Genomic DNA, 18,709 nt, shown 5'->3' with positions numbered 1-18,709 from the left:
ATGTCCCCACAGTTAGCATGCACGACTTTCTGCTCAAATGCTGCATACTTTGGGGCCTTACTACCTGATGTATGAAAGTGTCATTACGATAACTCAATGCATAGAGACAGCTCAATGCATATTTTTTCACTACCTACAAACGTAGGTGTATATCTAAATTCATCAACTCAGGAAATGCTACATCAAAGAAGACTCAATTGAATAATCATCAAGTTATAAAATATTCCAACATATATAATTCTCTCTCTCTCTCTCCCTTTCTTTTATTGTCTCTAGGGTTAGACATTTAGCACTGGGGACTCGTTTGACTGGACCTAACCAAGACCGATCGGTCCTCCATTTGAGCGTAGACCGGTTTTCAAACAATTTTAGGTCCAAGGGTTAAACCGAACCAAAACCAGAAGTATACTATTTAATATTTATTTTATATTTTTTATTAAATTCTATAAATATCAAATCCAACTCGACGGAGAGGTTTCTATTGAGCTCAGCGTAGAAGCCATATATTTGTCCATCTGTCGAGGATACTTAACATTACTATGAACATAAATTTTCTAATTTGATTTTGATATTGACTAGTCAACCTGACCAGACCGGGACTGGTCCAGTTTCCAATCGTGAATGAACAAGAACGAACCAGAACCGAACCGAAGTTTAGGTAAAGTTTAGGTGTTTGCTAAAAACTCGGACCATACTGGACCCGTCAAACCCTAGTTGTCTATATTCATCTGTCGTTTTTCCATTTCTCTCTCTATGCGTACATCAAGTGCACAAACCCTCTCTCCAACTCACCCTTTCCCACGCCTATTTCTCCACCATATTGCTATTTCTTGCTCTCGATCGCTCTCTCCATGTTCTTATTTCACTCTTTCTCTATGCCTATCTCTCCACCACCCTCCGGTATATGACTTCTAAGTCAATTGCCTAATGTGCTTAACCAATTACGCCTAGTGGGCTGACTAAATCAGGTTACCTAAGTGGGGCCCAGTGACCTTGGGCATATGACTCCTATCATAAATTTGATTTGGTCTTTTAATCAAGTAGAATTTGTAGACTTTGTAGACTTGTCTACTTAACACCAGTCTGTCTTCTAGATCATGCCAGGGTAAAGTTTTCAATTCTAGAATGATAACCCACAATTGGCCCACAACTAGGCTCCCGATCTTGTCATCTTTAATTCAAAATGTGAGCATGTATTTTCCTCACTACCATGTGAGTATTTGACCTCTAAAGATATTTCTTGATGATTCCTAGGGGCATGAAACACAGTTATTACAAAAAACAAAATTTTTTTAATAAGAGGCGCTCCTTTTGTTTTCAGTAGGCTTAACCATTCAGTTTTGGTCATTCCCCACATTCGTGTGTATGAGTATCTGTAATTTTACCTATTTGTATCTATAGAAGTTATTCAATCACCCTTTGATTCAGAGAGACTGTAATTCTTTGCCAGTCCAAAGCAGGAGTTTTAGCCAAGAATCACTATCCGGAATCAAAAGCCTATTAAACACTACTCAAACTCACATGGCAAGAGGCCAACAATTGCATGAATTGAGCACACCCCATCCAAGGCAAGAGATTAAGCTCCCTAAATTTCCTTGAATCACTAAGGAGTGAATTCGCCGGAGTATTAGCAGTTTGCTGAAGGAACAGTTGGTATCTCCCAAAAAACCTTTCAAAAAGGCGTTGGGTGTTCATTAGTACTGTTCAACTAAAACATAAACACACTAAACCCCATAAACAAAAATGAGATCGTAGCAGCTGAATGAGAGGGTCAATATGATTAGACTTATCAAAGAAGAAAATCTAATGGTAGAGATTCGGCTGATAAAGATACGTCTGGGGAAGTGGAGGTTTCTTCCCATGGCTTCCAAAACCCTCATAGACATGTGTTTTGGTACTGTCCAACTAAAACGGAAACACACAACCCCACAAACAAAAATGAGATCGTAGCAGTTAAATGAGACGGGCAATGTGATTAGACTTACCAAAAAAGAAAAATCTAATTATATAGATTCGGCTGCTAAAGACACATCTCGGGAAGTGGAGCCCCCCCCACAAAACCATGGCTTCCAAAAGGCAAAAAGGGAAAGGGGAGAAGAAGCCATGGCTTCCAAAACTCTCCTAAACATTTTCATTGGTACTGTCCAACTTAAACGGAAACACACTAAATCCCATAAATAAATAAGAGGGTGACTAGTAAATATGTTTAGACTTACCAAAGAGGAAAATCTAATAGACGTCTGGGTAAGTGGAAGATTCTTCCCGCCAAAAAAAGACCCCCCCAGAAAAAAAACCACTAACAAGACCAGAGTATTGGCAAAAGGGAAAGGAGGAGAAGAAGCTATGGCCTCCAAAGCTCTCCTAGACATTTTCACTGGTATTGTCCAACTAAAACGGAAACACACTAAACCCCATAAACAAGAGGTTGACAAGTAAATATGATAAGACTTATTAAAGAAGAAAAATCTAATAATAAAAGACACGTCTCGGTAAGTGGAAGATTCTTCCCGCCAAAAAAAGAACTCCCCCAGAAAAAAAACCACTAACAAGTATCAAGACCAGAGTATTGGCAAAAGGGAAAGTGGGAGAGTAGGCCATGGCTTCCAAAACCGTCCTAGACATGCTTCAACCGAGCAAGCGCCTGAGAAGCTCCTCCCCAACCCCGGAGCAGAAGAAGCGGTGCGAGCTCAACAAGCTGCTCGCCAAATCAAAGCGCAATCTCCGGCTCTGCGCCGAGATTGTCGCCAATCCCCCCTTCAAACTCAGCGACCTTCTAATAGAAGAAACATGGGCCGAGGCGCTCCACCAAGAGTTCCAAAAGCCCTACGCCCAAACCCTCTCCACCTTCCTCCAGACGGAGTTCAGCCAAGCCTCCGTCCCCATCTTCCCCCCACAACCCCTCCTCTTCAACGCCTTCAACTCCACCGCCCTGGACCATCTCAAGGCCGCCATCATCGGCCAAGACCCCTACCACGGCCCCGGCCAAGCCATGGGCCTCTCCTTCTCCGTCCCCCACGGCGTTAAAATCCCCCCCAGCTTATCCAACATCTTCAAAGAACTCAACCAAGACCTCGGCTGCTCCATTCCCCTCCACGGAAATCTTCTCCCCTGGGCTGCCCAGGCAAGCTTAAACCCCTCCTTGATCTTGTTCTTTGTTTGGTGTTCTGCTAATTAGAACCGGGTTTGCAGGGAGTTCTCCTGCTGAACACCGTTCTGACTGGTTCGTAGTCTATCCGATCCTGGTTTTTTTTGTTTTTTTGTTTTTTTTGTTTTTGAGAGTTTTTTGGATGCAGTGAGAAAGCAGCAAGCGAATTCTCACGCGAAGAAGGGGTGGGAGCAGTTCACCGACGCTGCCATCTCTACAATCTCGGAGAGGAAGTCCGGGGTTGTGTTCCTTTTATGGGGAAACTCTGCTCAGGATAAAGCCAGGTGGCTGATGAAATTGTTGTGAGTTGATCTTTTGGATGAAGATTGGAGTTTGATTCTTGTTTTTTGAAGCAGGTTGATCGATGCGAAGAAGCATTACGTGTTGAAGGCGGCCCATCCGTCGGGGTTGTCCGCGAATAGAGGCTTCTTCGGATGCAAGCATTTCTCCAAGACGAACGAGATTCTTGAACGACAAGGTCTGGCCCCGATCGACTGGCAGCTCTGAATTTGTTCGGGAGATTCTCTTCTTCGGATTGCTCGGAGAAGAGAATTGATGTCGGTTTAAACTAAGTTTGTGTTTGATCGATCTTACTTTTGTGGAAGATCACTATATTCCCCGAACGAGATTCGGGAATATAGTTTATGAATGTGTGCGGGAGTTTTTCTTCTCCGGATTTTTCGGTGAAGGGAATTGATGTCGGTTTAAACTAAGTCTGTGTTTGATCGACTTACTTTTTTGAACCGAAGGATCGTGGAAAGTTTGTGTATTTCCAGATCTAGTTTTTTGGATGTGATCGGAGAGGAGGACTGATGTCAGTTTTAGTTTAAGTTGATGTTCGGAGAAGATAACTAAGTCTGTGTTTCATCGATCTTTCTAAATTTAATCGAAGGAAAGTGAAAAGTTTGTGTATTTCCAGATCTAGTTTTTGGATGTGATCGGAGAAGAGGTCTGATGTCAGTTTTAGCTTAAGTTGATGGTTGGGGAAGAGAACTAGGCCCGTGTTTGATCGATCTTTCTATTTTGAATCGAAGGAACGCGGAAAGTTTGTACCGTAGAAATTCTAGTTTTGATTGCGTTCGGGAATTTCTCTTCTCCGGATTGTTAGATGGAAGAATTGATGTCGGTTTCTACAAAGTCGGTGTTTGATCGATCCTTCTTTTTCAATCGGAGAAATGTGGAAAGTTTGTACTGTAGAAGATCTAGTTTTTGAATGTGTTCGGGATCCCTCTTTTCCGGATTGTTCGGAGACGAGAATTGATGTCGATTAGATCGATCAAACATTTTTTAATCGAAGGAACGTGCAAATCTTGTACTATTGCAGATCTAAAAGTACAAATCGTGCGTAAGATCTATCGCCGATCGTCGGCATTTTCCGATTTCATCAAATCTCGAAATCGTGCGTGAGGAGAAGAAAAGCGCAGAACGGAAATATGAAGTCAAGAATCGATAATTTACCGATTTGCGATTTGAGATTTGGATCGATGTGGAATTGACGATGCCTTTCCAAAAGCAGACGCGACAGATTTCCGCGAATCAGCTCCAGTTTTCAATATATTAGCCAGGAGAGCCGGCGATGAAATCTCTGTCGATGATTCGAGAAGATCGTCGCCATTCCCTGATCTCATAGGAGGAAATTTTTGAAAATGATTCGAAGCTTCGTCGATTATTTATTACCCCCGCCACTGTAACGAACTTTCCCGCCCAAAACGCTCATACATTGGTTTAGAGAGGAGAGAGAGAGGGAGAGAGTTAATTCCTTTTTTCCCGGATTAGATGATCGTCCGCGAACAAATTTCCCAAAATTGGGCGATGATTAATCCGAATCAAACAGAGATTTTTAAGTAGAAACAAGTTCGAATCCAGATTCTAAAAAGTCGACGATTGATCTTCAAATTCTCTCCACTCCATCGATGATCCCGATCTTATAGCGAAATATTCACGAAATCGAAGCAGATTCCTTTTCAATACATAAATAAAAAGGGAGAAATTTCACGGAAACCACACGTATGAGAAACGATGATGCCTAAGATCCACCGGATCGTAGGCATGAAAGGACACGACAGGATCAACCAAGGACGATCAGAAGAAGTATGTACACGGAATTTTCCAGAACCTGAGGCTCAATTTCTACCCAATCCTTCATTGAGAGGCGCGACCGGCGTATCGGGAGCGGCAGGGAGATCGGTGTAGCCCATCTTCTTCGGACTCTCGATCTCCTCATCAGCGTCGTCGAAGCGGCCATAACCTTTGGAACCGGAGACCTCACTCCGATTACTGATGAGATACCACGCCAGATAGATAATCGCGGAGGTCAGAGCGCCGCATCCGACGCCAAACACGAGAGCGGCCACCACGACCAGAATGTCTCGAGTGCGCTCCCTCAAAGAACTGACGTCCACGGCCGATTCGATGAAACGCCTCGGTTGCTGAATCTCTTCGAAAACCTCGGATTCAACCGGATCAACTCGCGATCGACGGTAGTAGAACCGGAGAGGAATCACGCGGAAATAGGTGATCGATCTCGGCCGATCGGCGGAGATCTGGCGTCCATCGGTCGCCGATCTGGAAATCGGAACGGTAGAATCGGATTGAAATGTATACGAGATGAAGATCGCTCCGCAGGGCCTTCCGAGAGCGCTGACGGCGAGGCTGGAGACCACGGCGAGGAAGACGATCGCAGTTGAGAACGACCTCGAGATCGCCATGGCGATGGCGAGAAGAACCAGGACGAGAATTTGGGGTAGTTCTTCGTAGAAGATGAAGACGACATTTATAAAGGGCTGCGTAACTTGCCCCCGTCCACAGTTTAGTTTAACCTCGTCCGTAACCGAACCCGCCATCTCCCGACACGTGTAAACAGTTTTGAAATCTCTCCACGTCACCCGGTCAGCATTTGACTCCGTTTTTTCGGTAAACCCCTTATTACAAAATAGAATTACACTGGTACCAGTTTGGATCTTGAAGTATTTTTCTTAATTAGAGGGTTACATTCCGACACGTGGCAATTAATTTTTGAATTAATATGTTGTGATGTGAAATCTGACTTAGGTTTTTTAATTATATAACCATAGTCTAAAACCACCGGTGAGATTAAATTGATATAACCCAAGGTCTACCCGACCCTTAACATGCCCTTAAGGTTAGGTCAGTTAAGTTGACCCAACTCTAGGGTTTGCTGAAGGGACGGACAAACTATAGGTCCACTTGGCAGTTTAGCTGGGAAGTATAGTAATGGGACATACGCTACTTTCAACACATGCCATCTCAACCTTATTTTTTTAATATATGTTATGGTATAAGTTTTGAAACAATATAAACCAATGGGCCAGATTAAAAAGGGTTAATAGCACGGTACATCCCAAACCATGTCCAAAGTCTGCGAGTTAACCTTAGCTTTTTTTTTTGCACGGTATATCCCAAACTCTCTAAGTCGTCTGTGATATATCCCGGTGATGACGTGGAGTCCATCGTGGCTGTCAGATGGATCTCCGGCCAGATTTTTACCTGCCGGAACCCACCTGGCCGCCACGCTGGATTCCACGTCATCGCCGTGATATGTCTACCTGCCAAGGGTTTAACTTAAAGAGAGAGAGAGGCATTCTAGAGAGAGAGGGGGAGAGAGAGGCGTGCTAGAGAGAGAGAGAAATAGAGAGAGGTTCTAGAGAGAGAAAGAGAGGTGTTCTAGAGAGAGGGGCGTTGTTCTCTAGAACACCTATCGTTCTCTCTCTAGAATACCTCTTTTTCTCTCTCTAGAACCTGCCAAGGGTTTTTTGATAAGAGAGAGAGAGAGGCATTCTAGAGAGAGAGGGAGAGAGAGGCGTGTTAGAGAGAGAGAAGGAGAGAGAGGTTCTAGAGCGAGAAAGAGAGGTGTTCTAGAGAGGGAGGCATTGCTCTCTAGAACACCTCTTGTTCTCTCTAGAACCTCTCTCTCCTTCTCTCTTTTTAGAGAGAGAAATATAGGTGTTCTAGAGAGATAAAGAGAGGTGTTCTAGAGAACAATGCCTCTCTCTCTAGAACACCTCTCTTTCTCTCTCCAGAACCTCTCTCTCTCTCTCCTTCTCCCTAGAACTCTCTCTCTCGCTCTCTTGGCAGGTAGACATATCACGGTGATGACGTGGAATCCAGCCTGGCGGCCAGGTGGGTTCCGCTAGGTAAAAATCTGGCCGGAGATCTACCTGGCAGCCACGATGGACTCCACGTCATCACCGGGATATATCGCAGACGACTTAGTGAGTTTGGGATATACTGTGCCAAAAAAAAAGCTAAGGTTAACTCGCAGACTTTGGACATGGTTTGGGATGTACCGTGCTATTAACCCGATTAAAAATGTGTCGAAAGAATCATATATGTTTAAATGAGACATTGTGTTGTATCTAGATGATTATGTAAGTGCCTAATTTACCATTAGGTGTGTTAGGCACGCTCACATAATCAGTTTCTCTATGTTCACATTACTTATTGTCGGGTTTGGTGAATAATGGACGAAAATTTGTGATAGAATGAATTTAATGTTCAACACTTGGTCCATACTATTGGTTTACCCGATACAAGCAGTTATATTAAAACATATTTTCATTTCATGTGCTCTTATTTATTCAATTAAAACGTAAAAATTCACAAATTTGTTATAATTTAACATTGTTCAAATAATGATGGATATCGGACAATGTTCACAATTCAGTGCAACTTGTGTCGTTAAATGGGAAAGATAGATGCATTTATATGATAATGGAGATGCCTATTTGACATTAGGCATGTTATATCCGCTCACATAATCAACTTCTGTGTATTTATATCACTTATCGCAGGGATTAGCAAATCATACAGGAAGAACCCGTGATAGAAGGAATTTTATTTTGAAAATTCTGTCCATACCATTGATTTAAGCAGTACAAGTATTTTTTTATTTTAAAAAGCGTTATTCATATAATAATATTTCATGTAATTTGAATTACAACTTTAAAGTTAGATACAGAGAGATGTATAGAGACGAGAACGTACAAGCCTATTTTATCATCAAGCCTGTTATGCCCACTCGCATAATTAATTTATCTTTCTTCATATATATCTTCAAATCCATGGTAGATGGAACTTCATTTTGGACACATAGTCCATAATATTTGGTTTCAGCGATACAAGTAATTACACGAAAACATATTTTCATTGCATGAAGTAATATTCATTCAAATCCCACACAAAACATCACAAATTTTTTATAAATTAGCATAATTGAAATAGTGATTATCGTTATATGAATAAATTTATTTGGATTCACATCTATTTAATTTCCTAGAAATATACGCACTACCAATATTTTAAAACCCAGCCATAAAATTTCCTTTAAATGTATTTACAAGCAATTAAGTCATTAATCAATAGCAGGGTTTTTAATTCGATAAAAAAATCCAACATGCGCAAATTTTAAATTAATGCAAACAAGCTGTTATATGTTTCAGGTTATTTCCGCAACGGGCGAAATGGAAAAATAAAATAAAAAGGCGACAGATACTGTCAGTAAGAGGGATTTGACCCAGCGTAATATAATATATTCAGAACAAAGTCTTGTCAATTATCGATAAGAAAGGCGGGGAAATTGTCGGGTTCTTAGGCAACAACTATCAAAGGCGCGAGTGAGCGGGCGCGACGGAGCGTTTAGGAGCGTCAAAGAACATTACGAAGTCAAAGAAACGTTCTGCAAGAACAAGGCGCGAATTTATGAGCGGCGCGACGGAGCGCCAAGCGCACACAGAAGACTGCTATAATTAGTTCAGTTAGGTTCTGCAAGAAAAACAATTGACCGGGAAAAAATAGAATTCCTCTGAATGAGAAGCCAAGCGACCAACAACATCTCATTGATTGGTTTATTTACTTCGTAACCTTGTGCTTGCGGGGGGGGGGTGTGCCACGACGATACAAGGTTTTTAAAGGTCGCTTTTCTTCTGAATCTTCGACTGCATTTACTTCGTAACCCGCTCGTAAACTCGCCCTTCCCACAATAACGGCTCTGTTGTATTGGGGAGCGTTAACGGTTATTAAGTTAAGCAATTAAAAATTCTTAACCTTCCATTGGTGTCCCATATTCGAATTAATAGCTATATGCCGAACATTTGGTTCAGCATGAATGGACCTTATTTTGACTTCTTTGTTGTTCTTGCATAACCTGTGAAGAGTTACCACTTTAATAGATGCCATTTTGGGCTTTGCTCTAACCGAAGTTATTGCATCGTTTGCCCGCGTCTCTGATCTCATTCGTCTTCTAAAGAAGCTAAAGCTGTATTCTTCTCGGTAGAAGACGAGGCCCTATCTCTGATCCATAAAGAGTTGCTTTAGCAGCATTCGAGTCGAAAGAATACGGCCGCGCTCCGCTCCCGCTCGTAAACTTCGCGCCTCCTTCCAAAACACGTGGCGATTGGGAGGATGGCAGAATCGTAATTTCATAAAAGCAAGGTCTTTTATTTAACCGGGTATTAACATTAAACAGACCTGCCGGCCTCAGATGACAGATCGAAGCCAGAAAATACAGAAAACGAGAGAGAGAGAACGGAGATGGGGATCAGATCGACGGTAATTGTGGAGAAAAAGAGATGAATCTTGACGTTTTTCTACTTTCTACTGTTCTTTTTTTTTTTCTGTTCTGATCACTACTTTTGCAAGAAGACAGTCAGCAGAGATCCAGAGAAGCGTTTTCGAGCGGATGTCGCCGACGCCGGATCGCCGCGCGCTGCTCAAATTCCTCGTCGATTGTCGGCGGTACGAAGTTTCTTGATCCGATGATTCAGTTTTGAAACTCGATCTCTTTGCCGTCGTTGAGATGGAGTGCGGAACCGTGTTTGGAGGTTTGACGTGGTGCGAGTGGTCCTCTAGGTTTTGGTGAAGCGGTCGCGAGAATCGATCGGTCGGAAAATTTTTTGTGGTTCGTTATTTCGGTTCTTGGATGTGGTCGGCGGCGAGTGATTCAAACCGACCGCTCTATCAAAGAACTGTATTGGCGTCGGCGCAGTACAATGATAAGTTTTCGTTTCTGCCGAGTGGAGTGGATGCGGCAGAGATGAGCTTTGCCTGTTCTAGCGGATTACATGCCAAATCCGGCGCGATCTTTGATGGAAATGCTTCAGTTTTGAGTGACAGATCGGCGTTGATTCCACAGGGAACTGCTGAACGCGCTCTCCGGCTTCATCCGCCGGGAAGGCTCAAATATGATAGTGGATTGGCCGCTGATTGGTCCTCTGAAGATCAGAAGCTGTTGGAGGTCGGCCTTCGAATGTATGTCCAGGCTCCTTTTCTTCTTTTGAATCTTCCTTAATCATCTAGTCCTGAAGAAAATGATAAAGTTTCACTGATTCCATCTCGAATTGAGAGAGTGCATTTACGAATTTCATTTATTTTCTAATCAGAGATTGTTTTATTAGTGATGCACGTTTTAAGATCTTAGTCAGTGTTCTAATTTGTGCAAGGATTGAGTTTCAGTTACCAACAAGAGCCCAACATCACGAGGTACATCAAGATTGCTGCTAGTTTGCGGCACAAAACCGTAAGGGATGTTGCTTTGAGATGTCAATGGATGGCGGTGAGTCCCTTCAAACTTCAGTCTATAGCCGAATTCGATCTTTTTGCAACTTTTTAAAGAGTGAAATGAATTTTAACCTTGCTTTAGCGCTAATTGCTTTCCCTATTTCCTGAAATTATTCAACCATGTCGTGTATCTTATAAATGTGCACGTTGGTAAGAAAGTTTATTCCACGCAAAAGCACCTTTGTGTTGCTGTGCACCAGTTAACACCATACTCCTTTCTATCTTGTACTTTTATTGAAACTGTTCTTGAATTATCTTAAATGAAATGTTTTTCATGACAGCGGAAGAAACAAAGTACGCAGGAAAGTTTCCACAATTCGAGGAAGATGAAAGAAAGGAAGGTTGAATAGCTATCTCTCATCTTAATCTTAGCGACGCAGTTTCCATGATTATTTCTTCTTTACTTTTTTTTGTAAATGACTTCTGAGCCCTTTATAAAAAAAATAAAGCATATTAATTAATGTAACCCTTAATTTATTTTAGGATAAGCAAGTGGACTATCCATCGCCCGGAGTCTTGTTTCCAGTGCAATCTCCCAGTTTGACCTCTACTGCCTTCAAAGTGCCACAAATTGGTCCGGCCTTTGCTTACTTTCTTATTTTAGCACCATTAATGACTTTATCAAGGATTTAATGCAATTCCCATGTGATGTTTTCCATCTACTTCAGTGTATAAAACCTTCTTGTGATTTTTACATATTATAATGGTAGGCTCCCATAGCAGTCTTGCATGGCGGGGATCGTTGCTAAAAAACTTGATCCAGTCGAAGGACTGGCTTGAATATCCACGTTTCCGAGTGCTGAAACCTTGGCCAAGAAGAACCGGAAACTACTCAAGCTCCATGAACTCAAATCTTAACTCTCAATTATAATCCCAAATGTTTAACTACTCTGTCATTATATTGTGAATTCAGAAGAGGACAGTTCTGATCCTTTCCGCTTCTGGACCACACACAGTCCACTTCGGCATCCTGGAGTTGTGGATTCTTTCTGCTCCAGTTCAGGCATGTCCATGTTAAAGGGCTATCGGGGCTCTTCTTCCCCTATTGTTCTGATAGGTCTGATAAGACTGATTACAGAATTCAAGGAGACTCGCCTGACCATGCAAGTGTGAGATTTCACTGGGTCTCCTGGTGATGTTTCCGAGACATCTGATTCTGAGGGGTGGGCCAATCTTTGATGGGTGAAAAATTTCCTAGATCAGTGGCTCTTCCGTTAACCGAGTCAACATGCGCCACATATTGCTGCTGTGGCTGGGAGAATGGGCATTTCTTCCCATTCGCATGAAGTTGATGCTGGTTCAAAAGAAAAGCACTAGCTTCAAATGTTGAACGTGGTCTTGCATATAGGTGCTGAAAAACCAAATGTCGTCGAAGAAAACTGGGATAAAACTTGTGATATAGGTTGGATGATGCCATTCATGAGGACTTGGAAGATGGCCGGTGCATCAGTCAACCCAAACAGCATGACCAGGAATTCATAGTGATGTTCTCGAGTTTGGAAGGCCATCTTTGGGATGTCAGATTCCTTGATTTGTAATTGATGGTCTCCAGATTTCAGGTCGAGTTCCGAAAATATAGCAGAGCCATGAAGCTTCTTCTAGAGGTTATAGACTATTGGAATGGGGAACTGGTCAGGAACAATGAGCGTGTTCAGTGTATGATAATAAATGCGAAAATATGCAGAATCGTCCTTTTTTATCAGAATAACTGGGCTAGTTAAACGACTCTGCAAGGCTTAAGTTGTGCCTTCCTGACAGAGCTCTCATATAATCATCTCCAGCGCATTCTTTTGAACATGTAGGTATTGGAAGGGCCTTCAGGTGACCAGCTGAGCATTTGGGATTAGGTGGATGTCACAATCTACGGAGCGGTTGTTGTGGTAGGCCACTGAATGGAGAGAAAATGTCTGGGAACTTGATCTGCATCCTCTTTTCCAGCTCTGTGGACGAATGGATGCTGGTGGTCCACGTTTGAGCTAGTGAGACATGGTTTATGTTAAGGATCTTAACTTAATGGAGCCTAAAATATTAATTGGACCAAACTCACGATTCGATCAAGAATATAGGGATGAGATTAAACAAAACCCACACACTGATTTGAGAAAAAAAACCTTCTTGAAAGGGATGATCAATATTCAAAGAGAAAAGAGAACCAGTTCATCAAAAGGGACTCACCAACAAGAAGATCCATACATGGTGTCGCCTCCTCACAAATGCTATATCAGCCCCAACTTTTCTCGAACTTGCTTATTACCTTAGATTCTATACTCAAAGGTTGCTCACAAGGATGCTCGCAAGGATTCTCTCCAGGATGCCCCATGCTTGTGGTGGACACCTCTTTTTATAGAGCTACATGAAAGCTTCTAGAGACCCTCTCTGGAAGATTTCTACTCCTTTCCAGAACATCTATAGAGGCACGCAAGCTTCGAGTAGGATCTATTACAATAATCTATAAGAGTCTAGAAGATTCCATAAGATTCTAGAAACATCTAGAGATTGGAGACTCCAGAATTACTATACCCAATCGGTTTCCTATACCTATTGTGGAAGAATTATTGGAGGAACTCCATGGGGCCACTATTTTTACCAAATTAGACTTAATGTCAGGCTACTTTCAGATCAGAATGTTTGAAGATGACATCCAAAAGACAGCATTCAAAACTCATCAAGGCCACTATGAATTTCTTGTTATGCCTTTTGGCCTCTCAACGGGCCAGCTACATTCCAAGGATTAATGAATGCGATCTTCTGGCCCTATTTGTGTAGTCTTTCTTAATGACATTCAATCTACAGCAAATCATTGGTCAAGCACAAATTACAATGGAAACTGGTTCTGGAATTTTTATGGGACAACCAATTATGGGTAAACTAAAAAAAATTTGATTTCCCCATGGACTAGAGTGAACTCTTGGGGCATTGGGTGTCTGCAAATGGGGTTTGTACCAACACTGGTAAAATTAAAGCCGTCTAGAGTTGGTCGACACCTACTACTATCAAACAGCTAAGAAGATTTTTGGGATTGACCAGCTATATCAGATGATTTGTACATCACTAGTCTTATTAAAGCTCACTCTTTAACTTCTACATAAAAATAATGCTTTCAAATGGTCACCGGAATCTGACTTGGCATTTATATCCTTGAAAAATGCACTGGCTACAACACCAATATTCAGCCTCCCAGATTTTTCCGAGTCCTTCACGGTGGAGACATACGCATAAGGTTATGGAGTAGGGCCAGTACTAATACACGATTTACATCCAATTCTACTTATGGGAGGGAATTGATGGCAGTAGTCTGTGCGATTAATAAGTGGAAGCACTATTTTCTATTCAGAATTTTTTTATCCTAACAGTTCAAACTTCTCTTAGGTTCCTCAATGACCAACAAAGTATACCTCAACTGTATCACAAATGGATATCTAAACTAATGGGGTACGAATTTGGAATAAGGTACAAATAAGTAAGACTTGCACTGTTGCAGATGCGTTATCTCGTTCCATGGGTGAAATGACCACTAACAGTATGTCTGTTATTGGATGGACAAGGCTCAGTTATAGGATGAAATTTCCCAGGATCCAATACTATCAGAAATTAAGAGATCAGTATAAGCCAACGGTGAGAAGTATATGAATTACGCCCTCCACCATAATCTTTTATTTTACAAGAAGAAATTGGTCATCCCTTGTAACTCTCCGTTGATTAATAAGTTACTAAAGGAATTTCATGACGCCAAAATAGGTGGTCATGGGGGCTTCTTAAAGACATACAAAAATATATCACAGCAATTCCATTGGCATGGAATGAAGCAAAGAATCAAAACTTATATATCTTGCCACATTTGGCAAATGCAAAAGACGTTCGCATTGAATCCTGCCGGGTTGCTTACTCCAGCACCCATCCCTGATAAAATACGGGAAGACATATCCTTAGATTTTATCGAAGGTCTACCAAATTCTCAAGGATTCAACTCCATTCTGGTTGCATTTGACAGACTGAGCAAGTACGCACACTTCATTCCAACCAAACACCCCTTTTCAACTCAAGTTGTTGCTCTGGTATGGTGTTCATCAAAGAGATTGTGAGGTTACGTGGAATACCAAGGACTATTGTTCCTGACAGGGGAAGTGTGTTCACTAGTTCGTTTTGGAAAGAATTACGTCCCAGGCACATCTTTAATATTCAGCTCTTCTTAACATCCAGAAACCCACGGACAAACTGAAGTTACTAGGAGTCTTGAATGTTACTTGAGGTGCTTCTCGTTGGAATAACCCAAACAATGGACTAAATGGTTGCCATTGGCAGAGTACAATTATGATACTTCCTTCCATTCAGCTATAAGAATGGCCACTTTTAAGGCTGTTTATGGAAGAGACCCTCATCTTCTGCATTATGGCAGCCCAACCACTCCCTTAGATTCTCTAGATATTCTTCTTCAAGAGAGAGATCAAGTTTTAATGGTGCTAAAATCACACTTGACCAAGTGTCAACAGAGCATGAAGAATCAAGCTGATAAACACAAATGTGATATACAATTCAGTGAAGGAGATATCGTCTATTTGAGAGTTCGACCATATCGTATGAAATCTCTTGCCAAGAAGACGTGAAAATCTTTCACCCAGATTTTTTGGTCCTTATAAAATTTTACGAAAAATAGGACCAGTCGCACATAAAATTGATTTACCTGTACTTGCAGACTCCACCCAGTTTTTCATATTTCCCTACTTAAAAAGGCTATAGGTGATCATCATTTGATGTTGGAGATTCCGTCTAACTTGTCTGAAAATTTGGAATGGCGGGTGTATCCTGAATGTATGATTTCTTACCAATTCTATAGGAGATGGCATGCTAGTGTTGGTCAAGTGGAAAACTTGCCCAATTATGAGGCCACGTGGGAGGACATCGACCTTATTGAACGCCAGTTTCCCAGCTTTTCCACTGGGGACCAATTGGTCTTCGGCCCAGGAAATAATGATAAGCCTCTGCCGATGACTAATTGCAGCCAAGCTCCGCACATGCGAACTGATGTCGCACGTGTGAGCCTTTTGGAAAAGAGCGGGACTATCCTCTATATAATCGGGGATGTTTTCCAATGACTAATTGCAGCCAAGCTCCACACATGCGAATTGATGTCGCACGTGTGAGCCTTTTGGAAAAGAGCAGGACTATCCTCTATATAAACGGGGATGTTTTCCAATTGAAGCTAGCAAGGAGTGGTTATTCTCTCTCAATCCCGAGAAGACGGAGATCATCAGCCACGTGGAGCTACCAGAAGTCCATTCCTGCCTTCTTGCATTGGGTATTGGACAGGGAAGCTGATCCGGTACATTTATGTGTTCATTGTGTTTGCTCTTACTCCCTACTACCATTCAGTAAATGTGTGTTCGTCCTGATCGTCTTCGTCTAGAATGGATCCAAAGTCTGGAAACATTCCAATACGTTTGACATTACATATGTCTGAAGTTTCCAAAAGATCTCCTGTTAAGGTACCTTTACCAGTCCGGATCTACTAAAGTTGATCTTATACAGAACAGGATCTTAACAATTGCATTGTGTCAATTCTTCCTCTTTAAGGTGCACACAGTGTCTTGGCCTCACGCTGCTTGTACGGTCACCATTCCTGGTGGAGTCTTGTTGATATTGGGTCTGCCTTGGTTGAAATGGACAGGGCCCCCGTGGTCTGGCAGCTTGCCTTCTTCCTCCCTCAGAGCTTCCACTTCAAGAGCATAGTTGGGCAGCTTGTTTGTTTACTTTGGAACTGCTGGCGGATCTCCTTTTGACTTGGTGGTCAAAGAACGATTAGAATGGTATTGACTGTGGTTATCTTGCACAGGTGGGGCATGTACAGTGCAAGCCGCACGAACTCATCTAACGCTTTGTCCCCAGTTCTAGTCTGATGCATATGAAAGAGACAGGCGTATGCTTGATGTGGCCTTAGACCAAACAACCGGCAAAGCTTCCCCAATAACTCCTCCCAGCTTCAAAACCCCACGTGGTCACCTTTGTAGCAAAAGCTCTTGAACAACTTGCACTCGGAATAAGAAGAAAACACCCAGAGCTGATGACAGTCGTCATCAGTGGGGCTAGAAGGAGGCAGCATCGTGGGACGGTGGGCTTGCCCTGGAGAACGGCAGTTCTGGGCCTGAAATGGACCACTTCTCAGGGGGTTGATTGGCTGGGCCTGATGGTTTTGTATCACGTTGTTGGCAAGTGGGGCTCCATGGCTGGCGCGGGTGTAAAATCTGCCGGATCCTCTTATGGAACCCCAACACATGGCCGCCAAGTCGACTTTCCTCGAAACCAGTTTTAGGGCTTGTGATAAGAAGCTCCCAAGAACATAGCAGAGAACAGAGAGGGGGGGGAATGCCACACATAAGCGTCGGAAATGACGTATGCCGATTCAAATAAGGAGAAGGTGCAAAACGGCTGGTATAAATGAAGAGGCAGCTTCCCAAGAAGGGACACATTATTTTCTTGGGAAATATTTATGTCAGGATTTTGGATCCTTTCTTCTTAGTAATTGTTACAGAAGGTTAGAACCATTATAATCAAATGGGATCAGGTCTCACCTGGCTTTTGCATGAATGCAAGATCTTTTTTTCAAAATCTTCTACTTAAATGATAACTAACAACATGATTCAACTGACTTTTTTAAGAAGCAATTCCTCCGCAGATGCCCACACGATATGATTCAACTCATTATCTTGAGATACTTCCGTCTATCTCATCATTTGACATTCTTGGACTGATTTTTGTCTTGAATTTCGGAACTTTTTCTGCATTGTTGGCCTTGGTTATTGGAACCATCATGAATGAATGAAAGCACCTTTGACCAGGCTATCATACAAAAGGAATATCCTTGTCTTGAAGTTTTCTTGTAAAATGATAACTAATATCATGATTCAACCCTATCATCTCGAGATATTTCTATCTTAATCATCTTTTGACATATCCGGATTTGATTTTGGCTTGAATCGCAGACCTGACGATAGGGGACGCTTCAGAGCATCTCTTACTGGAGAACGCCAGAATATTGGACCAGATCAAACTCAATCTGGACACCTTTTTTGTAATTTTTTTTTTAAAACTTGTACTTCCAGATTTATCTCTGTTCCTGGAATTGAAATATTACTCACAAGGGATGATTCTTTTTCTTCTTTTTCAGCCTGGGGATAATATGGAGCTTCTCGTCCGTGCGAAAAACAACCTTGACACTATTCTCAGCAGGTGAGCTCATGTGCTTTCATGTTCATCTGACATGATCTAAATTAACGCTTGTGGAAGGATGATGATCTGTCATCCGTTCAGTCCTATACAATCATCAATCATCCATCCAGTCGAAACGGAACAAAAGACTTTGTACCTTCCATTCCTTTCCGTTTGTTCCATCATTGGGCGCGTGTGATTTAACTCTTGATTTACAACCGTCCTCCGTCCATCCAGTCATCCATTCAGTCCAGTCCCCTGACCTTTGCGTCCCGCTCCGTCTGTCCTATTTTGTCATTCGTCTTCCATCCATGAGTCTTAATTGAAAGCTGGGGGATGTCACGTGATTTCTCTTACTGCCGTTGATGCAGAATGAACAAGACGCCGACGATGAGAAAAATGGCCGGATTGCCTGTTTCCATAGACAACAACACTTTCGGCGCTTTCCTCCTGAGAATATCCGGTCACACTGTGTAAGGTTTCTACTATGTTATGGAAAATATTATACATGCAATATTCAGTTATCCATTCATATCTTTAGATCAAAATTTTAAGTATGAAAATTAATAATATAAATTAATACGAGAAAATTAGAAAACATAGAACCGAAGGAAGCCTCACCAGACCCGCATGTGGTTCTCGCTGTGGAGATCTTGCTATATCTCCACGTTGCCATGGGTATTTTCATGTCGTCGTAGAATTATTTATATATTTTCCCAGTGACGTCTGCTAAATTTGTCCTACTGACTTTGATATTCAAAGTCGGTTGGATGAATTTGTCCTTCA

General features: G+C 42.1%; 3 protein-coding genes across 5 annotated transcripts; 2 read left to right on the top strand and 1 right to left on the bottom strand.

The window, feature by feature from the left end:
* The first annotated feature begins 2,540 nt into the window (after positions 1–2,540).
* On the top strand, positions 2,541–3,914 carry UNG (uracil dna glycosylase). The gene is made up of 4 exons (XM_078589812.1): positions 2,541–3,121; positions 3,190–3,220; positions 3,294–3,429; positions 3,502–3,914. Exons 1-4 carry the CDS (start codon positions 2,597–2,599, stop codon positions 3,650–3,652), a joined length of 843 nt encoding a protein of 280 aa, XP_078445938.1. The 5' UTR covers positions 2,541–2,596; the 3' UTR covers positions 3,653–3,914.
* Positions 3,915–5,083: 1,169 nt separating this feature from the next.
* Positions 5,084–5,988, bottom strand: LOC144714830 (uncharacterized). The gene has a single exon (XM_078589621.1). It carries the CDS (start codon positions 5,986–5,988, stop codon positions 5,269–5,271), a length of 720 nt encoding a protein of 239 aa, XP_078445747.1. The 3' UTR covers positions 5,084–5,268.
* A 3,568-nt stretch (positions 5,989–9,556) lies between these two features.
* Positions 9,557–18,455, top strand: LOC144715057 (uncharacterized). Of its 3 annotated transcripts, none has more exons than XM_078589914.1 (9): positions 9,557–9,712; positions 9,806–9,898; positions 10,296–10,411; positions 10,616–10,715; positions 11,002–11,061; positions 11,204–11,294; positions 17,698–17,786; positions 17,883–17,944; positions 18,295–18,455. In XM_078589914.1, exons 1-9 carry the CDS (start codon positions 9,695–9,697, stop codon positions 18,398–18,400), a joined length of 735 nt encoding a protein of 244 aa, XP_078446040.1. In that variant the 5' UTR covers positions 9,557–9,694; the 3' UTR covers positions 18,401–18,455. The 3 variants fall into 3 exon arrangements, with proteins under 3 accessions (XP_078446040.1, XP_078446039.1, XP_078446038.1); XM_078589913.1 differs by having other exon boundaries at positions 9,606–9,712; positions 9,810–9,898; positions 10,013–10,411; XM_078589912.1 differs by having other exon boundaries at positions 9,641–9,898; positions 10,013–10,411.
* Positions 18,456–18,709: the final 254 nt, after the last annotated feature.

Source organism: Wolffia australiana, chromosome 18 (assembly GCF_029677425.1).
Source record: "Wolffia australiana isolate 7733 chromosome 18, ASM2967742v1".
Lineage (NCBI taxonomy): Eukaryota > Viridiplantae > Streptophyta > Magnoliopsida > Alismatales > Araceae > Wolffia > Wolffia australiana.
This window is presented reverse-complemented; position numbering and strand designations above follow the sequence as displayed.

Excerpts from the sequence above, each read along its gene's own strand:
- UNG (XM_078589812.1), top strand. The coding sequence starts at position 2,597 with ATGGCTTCCAAAACCGTCCTAGACATGCTTCAACCGAGCAAGCGCCTG. Across the intron at positions 3,122-3,189 it reads TTCTCCCCTGGGCTGCCCAG|GGAGTTCTCCTGCTGAACAC; the intron begins GCAAGCTTAAAC and ends CCGGGTTTGCAG. Across the intron at positions 3,221-3,293 it reads GCTGAACACCGTTCTGACTG|TGAGAAAGCAGCAAGCGAAT; the intron begins GTTCGTAGTCTA and ends TTTTGGATGCAG.
- LOC144714830 (XM_078589621.1), bottom strand. The coding sequence starts at position 5,988 with ATGGCGGGTTCGGTTACGGACGAGGTTAAACTAAACTGTGGACGGGGG.
- LOC144715057 (XM_078589913.1), top strand. The coding sequence starts at position 10,083 with ATGTGGTCGGCGGCGAGTGATTCAAACCGACCGCTCTATCAAAGAACT. Across the intron at positions 10,412-10,615 it reads TTGGAGGTCGGCCTTCGAAT|TTACCAACAAGAGCCCAACA; the intron begins GTATGTCCAGGC and ends ATTGAGTTTCAG. Across the intron at positions 17,787-17,882 it reads TCAATCTGGACACCTTTTTT|CCTGGGGATAATATGGAGCT; the intron begins GTAATTTTTTTT and ends CTTCTTTTTCAG.